Source organism: Bos indicus, chromosome 15, assembly GCF_029378745.1.
Source record: "Bos indicus isolate NIAB-ARS_2022 breed Sahiwal x Tharparkar chromosome 15, NIAB-ARS_B.indTharparkar_mat_pri_1.0, whole genome shotgun sequence".
Taxonomy (NCBI): domain Eukaryota; kingdom Metazoa; phylum Chordata; class Mammalia; order Artiodactyla; family Bovidae; genus Bos; species Bos indicus.
The window spans coordinates 81,810,909-81,827,354 of record NC_091774.1 but is presented as its reverse complement, the minus strand read 5'-3'; the positions used below and the strand labels follow the sequence as shown (position 1 = coordinate 81,827,354).

The following is a 16,446-nucleotide window of genomic DNA, read 5'->3' as shown; positions in this document are numbered from 1 at the left end:
CCATCTGGGAGGCCCATCGTAAGAAGACTGAGGCAGAGTGATTCTGCGGGGAAAAGCCGTCACAATTCGTATAACCACCTGACCACGGGAAAGTTCCAGAAGCTTCCGCACTCTGTTCTCTGACCTTGTTTCTCTCTCCTCCTTTAGACAGTGCTTCATGTGAGATGTGCCCCGAGGACCAGTGGTCCAACGGGGAGAGCGGCCAGTGCAGCCCCAAACCCATGACTTCCTGTCCTCCCTCCAGCTCTCCACACATGTCAGCTGTCTGCCCAGCCCTGCATTCCCTCCTCACTCTGGCCGTTTGGGGCATCTTCATCGGGCTCCACCACACCCCCATCATCTGAGCCAGGAAACCCCAGATCAGCTACCTTCTGCTGTCCACCCTGGCCCTCTGTTTCCCCTTCCCCCTCATGTTCATTGGCCCTCCAGGGCCCCTCACCTGTGCTGTACACCAGGCGGCTTTTGCAGGGGGTCACCTCCACAACTTGTATGTCCACTGTGCTAGCCAAAACCATCGTGGTGGTGGCAGCCTTCCATGGCACCCGGCTGCATGCCCAGATGCAGAAGTTCTGGGGCCAGTTCTCCCCAAAACCATCCCCATGGTCTGTTCCCTGATCCAGGCAACCCCATGTTCACCCTGGGTGACCAGATGACCCCCACGACCTGTGACCTCTACAGAGCCCGGGCCCACAGTGACCTAAAGTGTGATGAGGGCTCCTTGGAACTGTTCTAGGCCATGCTGGGCTACTTGGGGATTACTTGCTGTCTGGTTTGCTTGCTGGTGGTCTTCCTGACCCCACCAGCTACCTGACACCTTCAGTGAAACCAAGCGTATCACGCTCAGCACGTTGGTCTGCTCCTGTATCTGGGTGACCTTCATCCTCCACACACAGGAGTGCCCGAGGCAGGGACACAGTCCCTCTGGAGGTCTCTGCCATCCTGGCATCAGAAGCAGGTCTCCTGTTCTGCCTCTTCCTTCCCAAATGCTACATCATCCTTCTCCAGCCAGAACAAAACACAAAAGAACAAATGCTTGGCAGGCAGCATCTCAAGTGAGAAAATCAGTAGTGAGCAATAAGGCGTCCCACCTGCTCAAGGATGCCTTCCCTAAGCTCCTCAGTAGGAAAATGCTGCTTCCTCTGAGCCCTGCACTGATCCGGACCCTCCCTGTCACTCACCTGCTTCTCTTCTTGTCTTTCATCCCATTAGAGGGAGATGAGACATGTTTGCAAATAATACCGCCCTTGATGGAAACATCTGGTCTCATTCGGTCTGTGACCCCTCAGCAGTCAGCCAGTGTCTGATGCAAACAGGAGACGGGACAGTTGTTTGATGAATGAATGAATCAACTTCTGCAAAGGTAGCATTGGAAGAGATCCTTGAGAGGAGGTGGCAAGGTAGAATGGTTGGAAGAAGTCAGAAAGACTTGATTCAAATCCTCCTGGCTCCTCCATGGTGTAGCTTTAGGGACTTGAGCACGTTACTTAACCTCTCTAAGCCTCAGTTCTCTGCAGTGCAAGATGAGACTAAGTCTTTCTCTTAGGTTGTTGTGATAATAAAATGGAAAAAAAAAATGTGAAGGTTCTCAGCACTTACGAAACACTCAAAAAGTAAATAGATAAAGTCACCAAGTCCACCCTGACCTTTTACAGATCAGGAACAGGAACTGATGCCAAAAGAGGGGACCAGTGAATCCAGGACACCATTGTCCAGATGTTAGGAGTCAGATGAGTAAGTTTCAAGCCATGGCACTTCCATTGCCCCAGCTGTGTGACTCTGGACAAGTGACTTAACTTCTCGGTACCTCAGTTTCCTTGTATTGTAAAGGAAGATAAGAATAGCACCTATTTTGTGGGGTTATCAATGAGGAGTAAATGAACTATTATTTATAAGATATTTATAACATTACTCTGCATATTGTAAAAGTATTCATTAAATAATTCAGTAAAATTATAAATAATGGCAAACCTGAATCTCTTGATTGACTGCCAAATAGCTGAAACTTTTATGAGACCCTTGCTCAGGCTAGATCATGGGGAGGAAACTTCAAAATGGTTAAAGAATAGTCTGTACAAAGAGCTTGTAAGCTAATATTCCCAACCTAACCTGATCAGAGGGGACAAAACATATCTATTGTGAAACTGTTTATAAGAAGTGAATAGTGAAAAGTGAAAGCTGCTCAGTTGTGTCCGACTCTTTGCGACCCCACGGACTATCCAGTCCATGGAATTCTCCAGGCCAGAATACTGGAGTGGGTAGCCTTTCCCTTCTCCAGGGGATCTTCCCAACCCAGGGATCGAACCCAGGTCTCCTGCATTGCAGGCGGATTCTTTACCAGCTGAGCCACAAGGGAAGCAAGAAGGGAATAGGCAGTGGCCAAAAGGCAGGGTAGGAAGATTCTGATCTCACCTGTTCCCACAGGTACACTAAAATTACAGCTATTGATGAGAAAGAGCAACTATTGATGAGAAAGTCTTGCAGACTAGCAGAAAAGAGCTTTTGCAATTAAAGTTACAGAAGAAGAACCACGACAAAGCAATTAGGAAGGGCAGAAACATGGTACAGCCAAGACCCATACTCCCAGGTAGGCAGCCCACAAACAGGAGGCTAATTACAACTGCAGAAATTCTCCCCAGGGAGAGAGGGGTCCAAGCCCTACATCAGGCTCCCCAGCCCCAGGAGTCCTGCGCAAAGAAGATAAGCCCCCAGAACACTTGGCTTTGAAGTCCAGCAGGACTTACTTTCAAGACAGCCAGAAGGCAACGGGAAACAGAGACACCACTCTTAAAGGACACACAGAAAGTCGCACATGCCCCACACGTAAAGCAGAAGCAGTCATTTGAAAGGAGCCTGGCTAGCTGTCTTGGACAGTCTCTGAGAAAGCAGGAGGCAACTGGGTCTCACCGTGGCGACAGAGACACTTGCAGCAACCATTTGGGGGCGCTCATGCAACCTGGTGACGACAAACCGTGGTGGTGGCAAGCGCCTCTTGGGAATCCTGCTCTAGCTTATTACTGCCAGGATGCTGCGCCACCCACCAGTCACCGCAGGCTGAATCATGTGCTACCAAAAAACCTATGGGTCATTGAAGAAATGAGAGAGGAAATTTGAAAAAAAAAAAACAAACCTGGGGACTCCCTGGTGGTTCAGTGGTAAAGAATTTGCCTGCCAATGCAGAAGACATGGATTCAATCCCTGATCTGGGAAGATATCCCATGTGTCACGGAGCAACTAAGCCCGTGCACCACAACTATTGAGCTTCTGCTGTAGAGCCCAGAAGCCTCAACTACTGAGCCCACGGACCTCAACCACGAAAGTCCACACACCCTAGAGCCTGTGCTCCAAAACGAACGGACGAGAAAAGCCACTGCAGTGAGAAGCCCGTGCACCACGACTGGTGAGCAGCCCCGCAGCAAAGCAGACCCAGCACAGCCAAAAGTAAAATAAACAAGCAAATAAAATTATTTTTTTTTAAAACCCTGGTATAAAAGACAATGAACACTCCACTTCCGTGAGAGCACGAGGCCCCTGAGGCATCCCACAGGAACTGGGCACCTTCTGGTTAAATGATGGTGCTCTTGGCGGTCCTTGGGGAGGGGTGTTGCTGGACAGTGCTACACAGAATGTCAAGGCCTCCATGTTTCTGGGCAAAGAGACTCATCTTAAGTTCCTGCCAAAGGAGGTTCAAAATGCTTTCATCTTGGGGCTTCCCTGGTGGCTCAATGGTAAAGAATCTGCCTGCCAATGCAGGAAACATGAGTTTGTCCCGATCTGGGAAGATCCCACACGCCATGGACCAACTAAGCCTGTGAGCCACAACCATTGATCTGGTGCTCGAGAGCCCAGGAACTGCAACTACTGAGCCCCCTCGCAACTGCTGAAGCTCAAGCACTCGAGAGCCCATGCTCAGCAAGGGAAGCCACTACAATGAGACAACCAAAAATAAATACATAAAATTGATTTTTGAAAATGCTTTTATCTTGTCTATGGCCAGCCAATAATTTTATTTGGGCCAATGAAGATGAAGTCACAAAGGAAACAAGCATATAGATTAAATAAGAAGACTCTGTCTAGAGAGAGAGAGTTGTAGCATCCCACAGTCCAAGTCAGCATTTTGACAAATGTGACTTAGGAATCAGCTGCCATGGGCTTGGAACATGAAAACTGAAAAGTAAGAGACTAACCAAAGTCTGAAAAGCCTGAAAAAAAGAAGTGGGAATCCCGGCACAACTGCAAGGGATAAAAAGAATATGGAACCATAGAAGAAGATCCACTTGGTTGGTAGAGCAAGAGGCTTGGTCTATATTTCTTTTTTTTTTTTCCTTTTTTTGGTCTCACCTCATAACATGTGGGTTCTTAGTTCCCCAACCAGGGATCAAACCTGGACCCCAGCAGTGAAAGTGCTCCATCCTACCCACTGGACCACCAGGGAGTTCCTTGGTCTATATTTCAAATAAGAAAACGTAGATACAAAGAAGATAAGTACATAGGTCATGTGATTCTGGGGACTTCAGAAACTGCTGGTTGTCTACCAAAATGTGTTCACCCCTTTTCCCACAGTAACCAAATTGCAGCAGGCATTTGTCTGCCCACCTGTGGACTCTTGCTGGGAGGCAGAGATATTGCCTCATAAGCTCTGAACTGAGAAGGAACTTTGAGACCAAAAATCGAAGCAGGCAACCACACAGAGTGCAATTCTGGAATTTATTGTTGGTGACTCACAGACAGGCAGGGTCGGGTGGATGAAGATCCCGAGGCATTTGCAGCTGCACCGCACTTCACCAAAAGGGGTACAGGGGAATTTAAAGGGGCCAAAGCTAAAAATAGAATCGACCGCTAGGGAGAAACATGTCTGCCTCACCAGGATCAGGAGTTTTTCCCTGCATTTCCACGGTCATTAACCATCTGCGTCAGCAAAAGGCATGCTTTTGATTTTCATCTCAGATGAACGCAAGAGTAAAAGTTGATAGGGAACTTACCTTACTTGGGTGCATTCCTTGTGAGTAGGCTAAAGCTGAGTCACATGGAAGTGCGGGTGGGGTTGGACTGCAGGCCTAAGGTGGAGCTGACAAAACGAATTCAGTAAGGCTCGCACAGCTCTTCTGTGTGTGCTCAGTCGTGCCTGACTCTTTGCGGCCCCATAGACTGTACCCGCCAGGCTCCTCTGCCCATGGGATTTTCCAGGCAAGAATATCGGAATGGGTTGCCATTCCCTCCTCCAGGGGATCTTCCTGACCCAGGGACTGAACCCTCGTCTCTTGCGTCTCCTGCACTGCAGGTGGATCATTTGCCATTGTGCCACCTTGCAATTACACGTGACCTGTGGCTAACTTCTCACCAAGAAAGGTCTGTAAAAATGATGATTGCCACATCTAGTGGAAAAACTAAGAGGTGAGCTGTGTCCCCTCTGTGCTGTATCCTCACCCTTCTCGGTCCTTGGAAGAAAAGCCGTGGCAAACCTAGACAGCATATTAAAAAGCAGAGACATCGCTTTGCCCACAAAGGTCTGTATAGCCAAAGCTACGGTTTTTCCAGTAATCATGTATGGATGTGAGAGTTAGACCATAAGGAAGGCTGAGCACCAAAGAGTTGACACTTTCAAACTGTGGTGCTGGAGAAGACTCTTGAGAGTCCCTTGGACTGCAAGAAGATCAAATCAGTCAATCCTAAAGGAGATCAATCCTGAATATTCATTGGAAGGACTGATTCTGAAGCTGAAGCTCTGATCTTTGGCCACCTGATGCAAAGAGCTGACTCATTGGAAAAGTTGAGATGGGATGCTGGGAAAGATTGAGGGCAGGAGGATAAGGGGAAGACAGAGGATTAGATGGTTGGATGGCATCACTGACATGAGTTTGAGCAAACTTTGGGAGACAGTGAAGTACAGGGAAGCCTGGCATGCTGCAGTCCTTGGGGTCACAAAGAGTCAGACACGACTTAGTGACTGAACAGCAACACCACCCTTCTTCTCCAGCGGGACCAAATGTTGGTCATGGAAGGAGTAAGAAAGCCCCTGGGTATTGGCAAATGGTCTCTGTCATGACTCACACCTGTCCCTGGAGCACAAGAGCAGCCTAGACAATACATAAGTATGATTGAGTTCTAGTGAAACTTGATTTACAGACACTGAAATTTTAATCTTATAAAATGTTTACATGTCATGAAATAGTATTCTACTTTTGATTTGTGATCAGCCATTTAAAGTTTAAAAACTATTCTTAGCTCACAGGTTGCTGTAAATCAGAGCTGGAATGGATTGGCCTTAGTTTGCCAACATCCAAGGGGAGGTTGACCCTAAAGATGCAAAGAAGCAAAAATAGAGTTAACATAGGTAGATAATAAACTCACGGTTACCAGGGGATGGGGAGGATAAACTAGGAGGTTAAGACTGACGTGCAGTGTGGGAGACCTGAGTTCGATCCCTGGGTCGGGAAGGTCCCCTGGAGAAGGAGACGGCCATCCACTCCAGTATTCTTGCCAGGAGAATTCCATGGACAGAGGAGCCTAGTGGGCTACAGTCCATGGGGTCACAAAGAGTCAGACATGACTGAGCAACTTCACCTTCACTTTCAAGACTGACACATACATACTACTGCAGAAAAAGTAGATAATTAGCAAGGACGTGCTGCACAGCACAGAGAGCTCTGCTCAGTACTCTGTAACGGCCGATACAGGAAAAGAGTCTGAAAAAGAGGGGGTATATGTTCATGTGTGACTGATTCACTGTGCTCTGCTCCTGAATGTAACACAACTTTGTGACTCAACTGTACCCCAAAAGATTTTAATAAAAATAACAGAAGCATGGTTACCGAGGAACCTTGCATACAGAGGGCCAGCTGTAAGTTATACTTTGACTTTTGACCATGTGGAGAGTCAGTGCCCCTAAGCATTGTTCAAGGTGAGCCGTATAGCGTTGAGGTTTGCTTTCTTAGGTTTTAAACTCTCAGAAGAGAAAAGGTAAGATAAGTATGGAAGTCTAAATAGTGGTTACCATTTGGGGGAAGAGGAGACTATGATTGGGAAGAGGTATGCTGAGGGCAGGTTTTGGGGGCACCAGTTCGGTTCAGCCACTCAGTCGCGTCCGACTCTTTGCAACCCCATGGACTGCAGCACGCCAGGCCTCCCTGTCCATCACCAACTCCCGGAGTTCACTCAAACTCACGTCCATCGAGTCAGTGATGTGGTCCAACCATCTCATCTCTGTCGTCCCCTTCTCCTCCTGCCTTCGATCTTTCCCAGCGCTGTGGGTACCCGTGATGGTTAATTTCTGGATTTAGTATTCAGTGTATTAACCTGCTGGTCACTATATAATCCGTTAAGCTATATGGTTATGTTGTATTCACTTTCCTAAATGTCTTTTCTAAAGATTTTTTCTGTGGATCCTTTTAAAAATCTGTATTGAATTTGTTACAATACTGCTTCTGTTTTATGTTTTGGTTTTTCACCCACAAGGCATATGGGAGCTTAGCTTCTCGGCCAGAGATCAAATACTCACCCCCTGCCTTGGAAGGTGAAGTCTTAAGCACTGGCCCATCAGAGACGTCCCTCCTCTCTGTGTTTTATATTTCACAATAAAAGGGTTTAAAAAGAAAAAATTAAATAAAAATACTTGGATCAATTTATTAAAAAAGGAAAAGAAGAAGTGATGAGAAAGAGAAGCATGTGGTTCTGACTGGAGGCAGAGAGCTTCCTCCACAAAAAACAGAAAGATACAAGGAACCCGGATCCTCAAATGCCTCTTGAGCAGAACCAGCCACCAACATGGAGCATGCACCTCGGATTCTGGCAGTAAAGAGGAAGTCTCCTTCCTTCTTAAGCTAATATCATTAGGAGTTTCTTGTCATAGCAGAAGTAGCATTTTACTTTAATACACAATCCATAACTTATAAGCAGAGTACATCATGAAAAACGTTGGGCTGGATGAAGCACAAGCTGGAGTCAAGACTGCCGGGAGAAATATCAGTAACCTCAGATACACAGATAACACCACCCTTTGGCAGAAAGCAAAGAACTGAAGAGCCTCTTAATGAAAGCGAAAGAGGAGGGTGAAAAAGCTGGCTTAAAACTCAGCATTCAGAAAACGAAGATCGTGGCATCTGGTCCCATCACTTCATGGAAATAGATGGGAAACAGTGGAAACTGTGCGGGACTTTATTTTTCTGGGCTCCAAGATCACTGCAGATGTGATGCAGCCGTGAAACAAAAAGACGCTTACTCCTTGGAAGGAAAGTTACGACCAACCTAGACAGCACATTAAAAAGCAGAGACATCACTTTATCAACAAAGGTCCGTCTAGTCAAAGTTTCGGTTTTTCCAGTGGTCGTGTATAGAAGTGAGAGTTGGACTATAAAGAAAGCTGAGCACCAAAGAATTGATGCTTTTGAACTGTGGTGTTGGAGAAGACTCTCGAGAGTCCATTGGACAGCAAGGAGATCCAACCAGTCCATCCTAAAGGAAATCAGTCCTGAATATTCATTGGAAGGACTGATGCTGAAGCTGAAACTCAAATCCTTTGGCCACCTGATGCAAAGAACTTGACTCACTGGAAAAGACCCTGATGCTGGGAAAGATTGAAGGCAGAAGGAGAAGGGAGCGACAGAGGATGAGATGGTTGGATGGCATCACCAGCTCAATGGACATGAGTCTGAGTGAACTCCGGGAGTTGGTGATGGACAAGGAGGCCTGGCGTGCTGCAGTCCATGGGGTAGCAAAGAGTCGGACACGACTGAGCAACTGAACTGAACTGAATCCATAACTCGTGCCTCCTAGGCCTCTGTTCCCTTCCAGAGTATTCACCACTCTCCTTATAAAAAGCTAGGCAAGGATCCTGCACCCCACCCAACACCTGCCTCCTCACTGACCTTTCCAAGACCTGCAGGAGAAGGCTCTTCCCAGAGCTGCGTTCACCTCTCGGTTTCGAAGGCTGTAGATGAGGGGGTTGAGCATGGGCGTGACGATGGAGTAGAAGACGGACACCACCTTGTTGAAGCTGATGCAAGAGGCCACTCTGGTGCGGGCGTACATGAAGAAGAGAGTGCCGTAGAAGAGGCTCACCACGGTCAGGTGGGCCGCGCAGGTGGAGAAGGCCTTTCTGCGCTCTGCAGCCGCGCGGATCCGAAGCAGTGTCCAGACGATGCGGCCGTAGGACGCGGCGATGACCGCGGAGGAGGCCAGGAGCACAGCCAGGGAGACCAGGAGGTCTGCAGTCTCCTTCAGGGAGACGTCCGAGCAGGCCAGGGCCAGCAGCGGCGAGGCGTCACAGAAGAAGTGGTCGATGACGTTGGGGCCACAAAACCTCAGTCGGGACATGAGGTAGACGGGCAACACGGGGCTGAGGAAGCCCCCCAGCCAACAGGCGGCTGCCAGGCGGACGCAAGCCCCCCAGGACACCAGGGCCGCGTACCGGAGAGGCAGGCAGACGGCCAGGTAGCGGTCGTAGGCCATGGCGGCCAGCAGGAAGCACTCGGTGGCGCCGAGGAAGGTGAAGACGAAAAGCTGAGTGAGGCAGCCTGCGTAGGAGATCCTCTGGCTTCCAGCCACCCCAAGGAAGCCTGCCAGCATCTTGGGCACCGTGACCGAAGTGTACCCGATTTCAAGGCAGGACAAGTGCGTCAGGAAGAAATACATGGGCCTATGGAGGCGGGGGTCCAAGCCCACCAGCACGATGATGGCCAAGTTCTCCACCAAGGTGAGCAGGTACGTGGTGAGGAAGAGCGAGAAGAGGAAGAGGCGCGTCTCACGCAGCTCAGCGAAGCCCACCAAGACAAACTCCGCCGTGTGGGTCTGGTTGGCGGTGTCGGGCTGCATAACTGGGGGCTCTCATAGCCTCGTAGGTAAGGACAACTCGGGAGAAACTGAGATACTGGACTGATGGATCTTTCACTTCCGGAGAGGAAAATAAATCAAGACGCTGCCCTGAACTCAAAAAAAAAAAAAAAAGAAAGAAAGAAAGACAATGTATAGCCTGTGAGGGGTTCCAGAAACTTCAGGACAAAGTGAAAAGTGGTAGATGGAAATAAGACGGAATATTAATGGGGAGTGCAACCTGTCTTCAAGAATCAGGGAAGTCTTCCTGGAGGAAGGGCTGGCTAAATTGGAACCTGAAAAATAAGTTGGTGAGATAAAAGAGAAGACACAGAAAAAGGATAAAATCTCGGACCTCAGCGAGAACAACCTGCGTCTGGGAAACTTCCACCGGACGTGGTTTACCGTGGGAGTTAACAGCTCAGCTTCCCGGTTAAGCATTCCTGACTTCAAATACAAAAGAACCCAGCTAACAGGGTTGCGGTGAAAATTCAAATTGGATAATCCCTCTAAAGTATTTATCATGATTGGGTTAATAAATACTAGGGGTTCATACCCTTCAAGTCCATTCATATTGGTGCAAATGGCAGATTTTCGTTCTTTTTTATGGCTGAAGACTGTTCCACTGTGTGTGTGGAACACACGTCATTCATCTGTTGGTGGACACTTAGAGTATCATGCTTAGTGCAATAAGTCAGAGAAAGAAAAATGCTGCATGTCATCACTTATATGTGGAATCAAAATGAAGCAAATGAATGAATACAACAAAACAAAACAGACTCACAGATGTAGAGATCAAACTAGTGGTTACCCACGCAGAGAGAGAAGCAGAGAGCGGCAGGGTAGGGGTAGGGGATTTACAAGCTACCAGGTATAAAATAAATAAGCTACGAAGTTAGACAGCTTATTTATCTCTATAGGATATAGCACAAGAAATATGCCCAGTGTTTTATAAAAACTATAAATGAAATACAGCCTTTACATTGTGAGTCCCTATGTTGCACACTTGAACATATAATACTGGACATCACCTATGCCTCAATAAAAGTACATACATACATACCATGGGGAATTTTTTAATGTTGACTTTATTCTGGAATGTTTTTTAATGTTGGACTTCCCTGGTGGCTCAGACAGTAAGGCGTATGCCTACAGCACCGGAGACCTGGGTTCAATCCCTGGATCAGGAAGATCTCCTGGAGAAGGAAATGGCAACCCACCCCAGTATTCTTGCCTGGAGAATCCCACGGACGGAGGAGCCTGGTGGGATACAGTCCATGGGGTCGCAAAGAGTCGGACACAACTGAGTGACTTCACTTTCTTTCTTTCTTTATCCTGAAATAGATCATAGAGGAAAAACGACTTCACTGATCTTGAGAAGCAGGCTAGGACAACATCATGAAGTAACCAAGTTAAGAGGAAGGCAAAGGGTAACAGAGCGCCTTGAGGAGTTCTCAGCACAGGAGTGATGCAGAGAAGGGGGGAGTTAGTGCGCTGTGCTGAAGCAGGTCTGGAGTGGGGGAGACCAGTGGAGAAGAGCGGCCATTCCAAAGCTCTTGGACACTCTTCCCACTAGAAAGTGGGACCAATAGAAAGGAACGAAACCACGTCATTTATAGAGATGTGGATGAACCCAGATTCTGTCATGCAGAGTGAAGTCAGTCCAAAAGAGAAAAATGTCATATATTAACGCATATATGTGGAATCTAGAAAAATGGTACCGAGGAACCTATTTGCAGGGAGCAGTGGAGATGCAGACGCAGAAAACAGACTTGTGGACACACGGAGGGAAGAAGAGGCTGGGCCAGACTGAGAGAGTAGGGCTGACATATATACCCGACCGCGCGTGAAATAGACGGCCAGTGGGAACCTGCTGTGGAGCCCAGGAGCTGGGCTCGGTGCTCAGCGATGACCCGGATGGTGGGACGGGGCTGGGAGGGGGCTCATGGGGAAGGACATGTATGTGTACAGATCACTGCTCCACATTGCTGTACTGTAGAAACCAGCACCACACTGTAAAGCAATTATCCTCCAATTAAATGTTTAATTTAAAATTTAAAAAATTGTTTAATGTTTTTCATTTAAAAAACATTTTTTAACGCTTTTTGAAAAGAGAGGAAAAGGTGGGGTCAATGGCTGCTCCCCTTCAGTTTGAGTGTTGTGGCTGCTTCACAACAGCAAGTGTGTAAGCCTCATCACTCAGGCACGTCCAGCTCTTGGCAGCCCCACGGACTGTAGCCCGCCAGACCCCTCTGTCCACGGGATTCTCCAGGCAAGAATACTGGAGCGCGTAACAATTCCCTTCTCCAGGGGATCTTCCTGACTCAGGGATCAAACCTGGGTCTCCTACACTGCGGTGGACTTTTTACCGTCTGAGCCACCAGGGAAGCGCGTTACAGCAGAGAAGGATGGGAGCGATGCTGTGGCGGTTTCCAGGCCTTAACACCGGCTTCCTCTGCCTGCTTCCTGGAGCCCAGCCCCCATGGCATGAGGAAGCCCAGTCTGTGGCAAGGCTCCGGTGGGGAGGGACTCAGTCCTCAGCGCCGGCCCTGACCTCCCACTCACCACCGACACCGCACACCAGCCAGGCGAGAGAGTCATCTGAGGCATGGACCCTCCAGCCCCGGACAGGCTGGCCCAGCTGACACCAGCATTACCTGCTGGGCCTTCCCCAAGTTGCAGATTTGTGAACTCAATAACTGAACACCGTTTCTGTCGGCCACTAAGCTTTGCAGCGGTTTGTTGAACAGCAGTAGATAACAAAAAGCATTACATACCAGTGGTGTGACCGCGGACACATGAGTCAATACCACTGAACCTTTGGAGGAAAACAAATCATGTTTGGCCTGTGGTTACAAATGCCTGAACTGGAATTTGAATCCAGGTTTGCCAAGGTCTAAAACCCTCGCTCTTTTCCTCTAAAAAATAATTGATGCCAGGTTCCCTCTGGCATCAACATTTCATGATTTCCTGGCAATGAAAGCTTGTAGAGATACAAAATCAGAAAGAAAGAAGGTCAAAGTCTTCAGATTCCTGTGTGTATCTTCACCACGCCTAAATCCGGGCTCCGACCTCCCCACAGTGAGGGTGCAGGGGAGCATCTGTAAACGCTGGTTTCCTGAACAAATAACTGCACTGCAGCCCAAGATGCTTCGTGCCTCTGCTGACTCCAGGAAATTTCAGAACACCCTTCCTGCACACTTCGCCCCTTTGCAACTTGGCTTACAATGTAGCATCCTGGGCGCAGTGCTCACCCTTCCCAAATGTCTTCCCTTACTGCACACAGATGCTGTAGAAACCTGCCTTCATAGTAAAGCTTTTCAGAAATGTTCATTCTTTTCTGTAGTCATTAAAAGCGCAAGATTTAGAGTCCAGCAGATCCGGGATCACGCCCTGTCCCTGCAACTCACCAGCTTGGTTGCCTCATCCATGAATTGTTAGTATTATTTCTAAATCTTGCCAGCCTTCCTGGTGTGACTCAGGTTTGATAGTCTCATTATTTAGTAGGAAGACTTTTCTCATTCCTCCAGATGTGTATGCAGATCAGACCACCAAAATGCACAGGATACCAGCTCTGTGCCAGCTGTACCAGAGGGGCATTCAGGCAGAGAACAGGTGCCCCAGCATCCACCATGGACCTGGCACAGAGCAGGTGTTGCCTTATAATAGTCTCAGTTCTCTGATCCATTGCTTAGAGATAGGATGCCAGAACCTGTGGGGGCCTGCATAAAATCCAGATGTTACCTTGAAAGCACAACTTTTATTACTCAGCTGCTGGTGGAGGAAGTCAAACAGCAGGATATTTTAAGCACATGCTCACAGCAAAGGCCCACACTTTCCCTTCCTCACCGTGAGCTGCTGATAGCTGGCAGCCAGGCCAGGGGCTACATCCCCACCTTCTTTGCCTCCAGACAATGATGTATTTCATTTGGGGGCTGGGACGTGTGTGTGGCATCACCGACTCAATGCACATGAGTTTGAGTAAACTCCGGGAGCTGGTGATGGACAGGGAGGCCTGGCATGCTGCAGTCCATTGGGTCGAAAAGAGTCAGACACGACGGAGTGACTGCACTGAACTGACTGAACTGATGTGTGTGTGTGATTTTACTTTTTTTTAATTGGAGTATAATCGCTTTACAATGTTATATTACATTCTGCTGTACGACAACATGAATCAGCTGTATCTTTACATGTATCCCCTCCCTCTTGAGCCGGGCTGGGATTTTTAAGAAGCAGGTGTGCCTTGCCCCCTCTCTGCAGGCTAACTCCTTCCCTATTCACCGGCTTAGTTCCGTACACTTAGCTCAGACCTCAGGGACAACAGAACCGCACAAGGAGCCTGGCTCCCTGAGGAAAACCAGTCACACCTCCAGGAACGGGAGTCGTCAAACTCCTATGAAGAGCCAGACAGTGAGCGGGAAAGATGGGACTCAAGTCCCAGTGCATCTGATAGACACGTGTGTGCTTTCGGCACACACACACACATGCATGCACACACGCACACACACGCACATGCACACACATACGTGCACACATGCACGCACATACACATGCACGCTTATACACGCACGCGCACATGTATGCGCGTGCACATTCGCACACACACAAACGCGTGCCCGCACATATGCACATGCGTGTGCACACACATGCACACGCACACACATGCACACTCGCGCACACACAAATGTGTGCCCGCACACACGCACGTGCACGCACATGTGCACGCACACATAAACGCACGCACATACACACGCACACACATGCACACTCGCACACACAAACGCGTGCCCGCACACACGCACATGCACGTGCACACGCATGCACATGTGCGCGCATGCACATACACACGCACACACATGCACACGCGCGCCGTGCCGTCTCCCTCTGCCATCTCACGTCACCAAATGACGCACCTGCGCCCCTCACCGCCGGCCCTGGCAGTAAGGTTCGCTTCTCTGCGCCTCGGGGACTGGTTGGAAGAACCCCTTGGGCTCCAGCCACCCGCGGGGAACCCAGTGAGACCACCAGGCTTATGAACCGGCCCGGCTTCCTCTCCGAGGCTGAGAGAACGTTGTCAACCGGGTGCCGGGCCGGGGAAAAACGGCCCCCACTGGGAGGAGAGGGTCACAGGGAACCACCTCTGAACCAAGAGTGAAGGCCACCCCAGAACCTGAGCTGACTTAGTGTGCTGCAAAGGTGCTGCCCCCTTGGCTGAGGCTGTCCCTGACACATATGGAAAAACAGTTTGGAGCCCACGCAGGGAAGCTAAGATGGGTCCCTGCAGCTGTCGGCTGGCGCAGCTGCGTGATGAGCCGGGTGGGAGAGGCTAGATTTCCCCCTGTTCCGGTTCTCTCTACCCAGCCTCTGGGAGACGGGGCCCCAGGGGAGAAATGACTTGGAAAAGGAGCATACTAAGACCAGACAACGATTTCAGAAAACAGCGACCGAGCCACGGGGAGCAGGCAGTGGGGGTGCTGGGGGCGAGAGGCAGACGGAAGGGGCTACCAGACGGGCAGGAGCTGCGAGCTCTGCTCCCCGCCCCCTCTCTGCTCTGGGTCCCTGCAGGGGGCAGCAACACTCACCCCACTTTCAGGCACACAGCCCCCTGAGTTCACAGCACCGTCTTCAGAGTCAGAGAAGATGAACTTGATCCTGGCCCCACCCTGGCTGCATTTTGGAGAAAGTTCCTCGTCTTGCTGGGCTTCCCTTTTTTCTGTCCTCCAATGGAGGGCATAATATGTATCAATTTGCAGGGCTGGTCTAAAGATGGAAGGAAGTAGCATTAAGTGAAAGTTCAGGGCCTTTGCTCTTACTTCAGCCCCTCTGCCCTTCTGCATGGTTTCCTCCTGCGCTTCCTTCAATTCTCCTAAACAAAGAGACCCTTTCTGACCACCCATCTGAAAATGCAGCTCCCGTCACTCTCTGACCGGCTGAGTGCCTTGATACTTTTGGTCATGGCTTCATTGTCATAGGTTAGATATTTGTTTGCCTGACTATAACACCGCGCATGCAAGGAAGCCCCTTGAAGACCATGCCTGTGTCTGTTTGTTCATCACTGTGTTGCCAGAGCCACAGAGTCCCTGGATGCAGTCTGAGTGCAATAAATACACCGATATTTATTTGTAATAAATTGTACATTAAATAATTGTACATGTAAATAAATTGTAGTAAAAACAATTGGATACCCACGCAGAGCATTCTGCTGAGCCAGAGAGCTGTTTCCTTTCCAAGTCCAGCCACCCGTTGAAGGGAATGGGGGAGAGGGAGGAAGCCCACCAGCATTTATGGAAGAGCACCTTCCCGCCAGTCAAAGCCCGTGTGCTGGAGCAGCCTACCCTCAACTGGCCTGGGGTGAGAATCAAGTGGAGTTGACTTCTGCGTATAATTTCTTTTCTTAGCTACTAGATTTAATTTTAGGGCTTCCCTAGTGGTTCAGACAGTAAAGAATCCACCTTCAACGCAGGAGACAAGGGTTTGATCCCTGGATCAGAAAGATCCCCTGGAGAAGGAAATAGCTACCCACTCCAGTATTTTTGCCTGAAGAATTCCATGGACAGAAGAGCCTGGCAGGTTACAGTCCATGGGGTCGCAGAGATTTGAGCTCCTGAATTTAAGTTTCCAAAAAAACAGTATTATATCAGC

General features: G+C 49.1%; 1 protein-coding gene across 2 annotated transcripts in view; it reads right to left on the bottom strand.

The window, feature by feature from the left end:
- Positions 1–3,483: 3,483 nt before the first annotated feature.
- Positions 3,484–16,446, bottom strand: part of OR6Q1 (olfactory receptor family 6 subfamily Q member 1) — an 83,743-nt gene continuing 70,780 nt past the window's right edge. For both annotated transcript variants that reach the window (XM_070804308.1, XM_070804307.1), the window contains one exon: positions 3,484–11,139. In XM_070804308.1, coding sequence (XP_070660409.1) covers positions 8,854–9,807 — 954 coding nt within the window. In that variant the 5' untranslated portion in view covers positions 9,808–11,139 and the 3' untranslated portion in view covers positions 3,484–8,853. The remainder of the gene's footprint in view (positions 11,140–16,446) is intronic.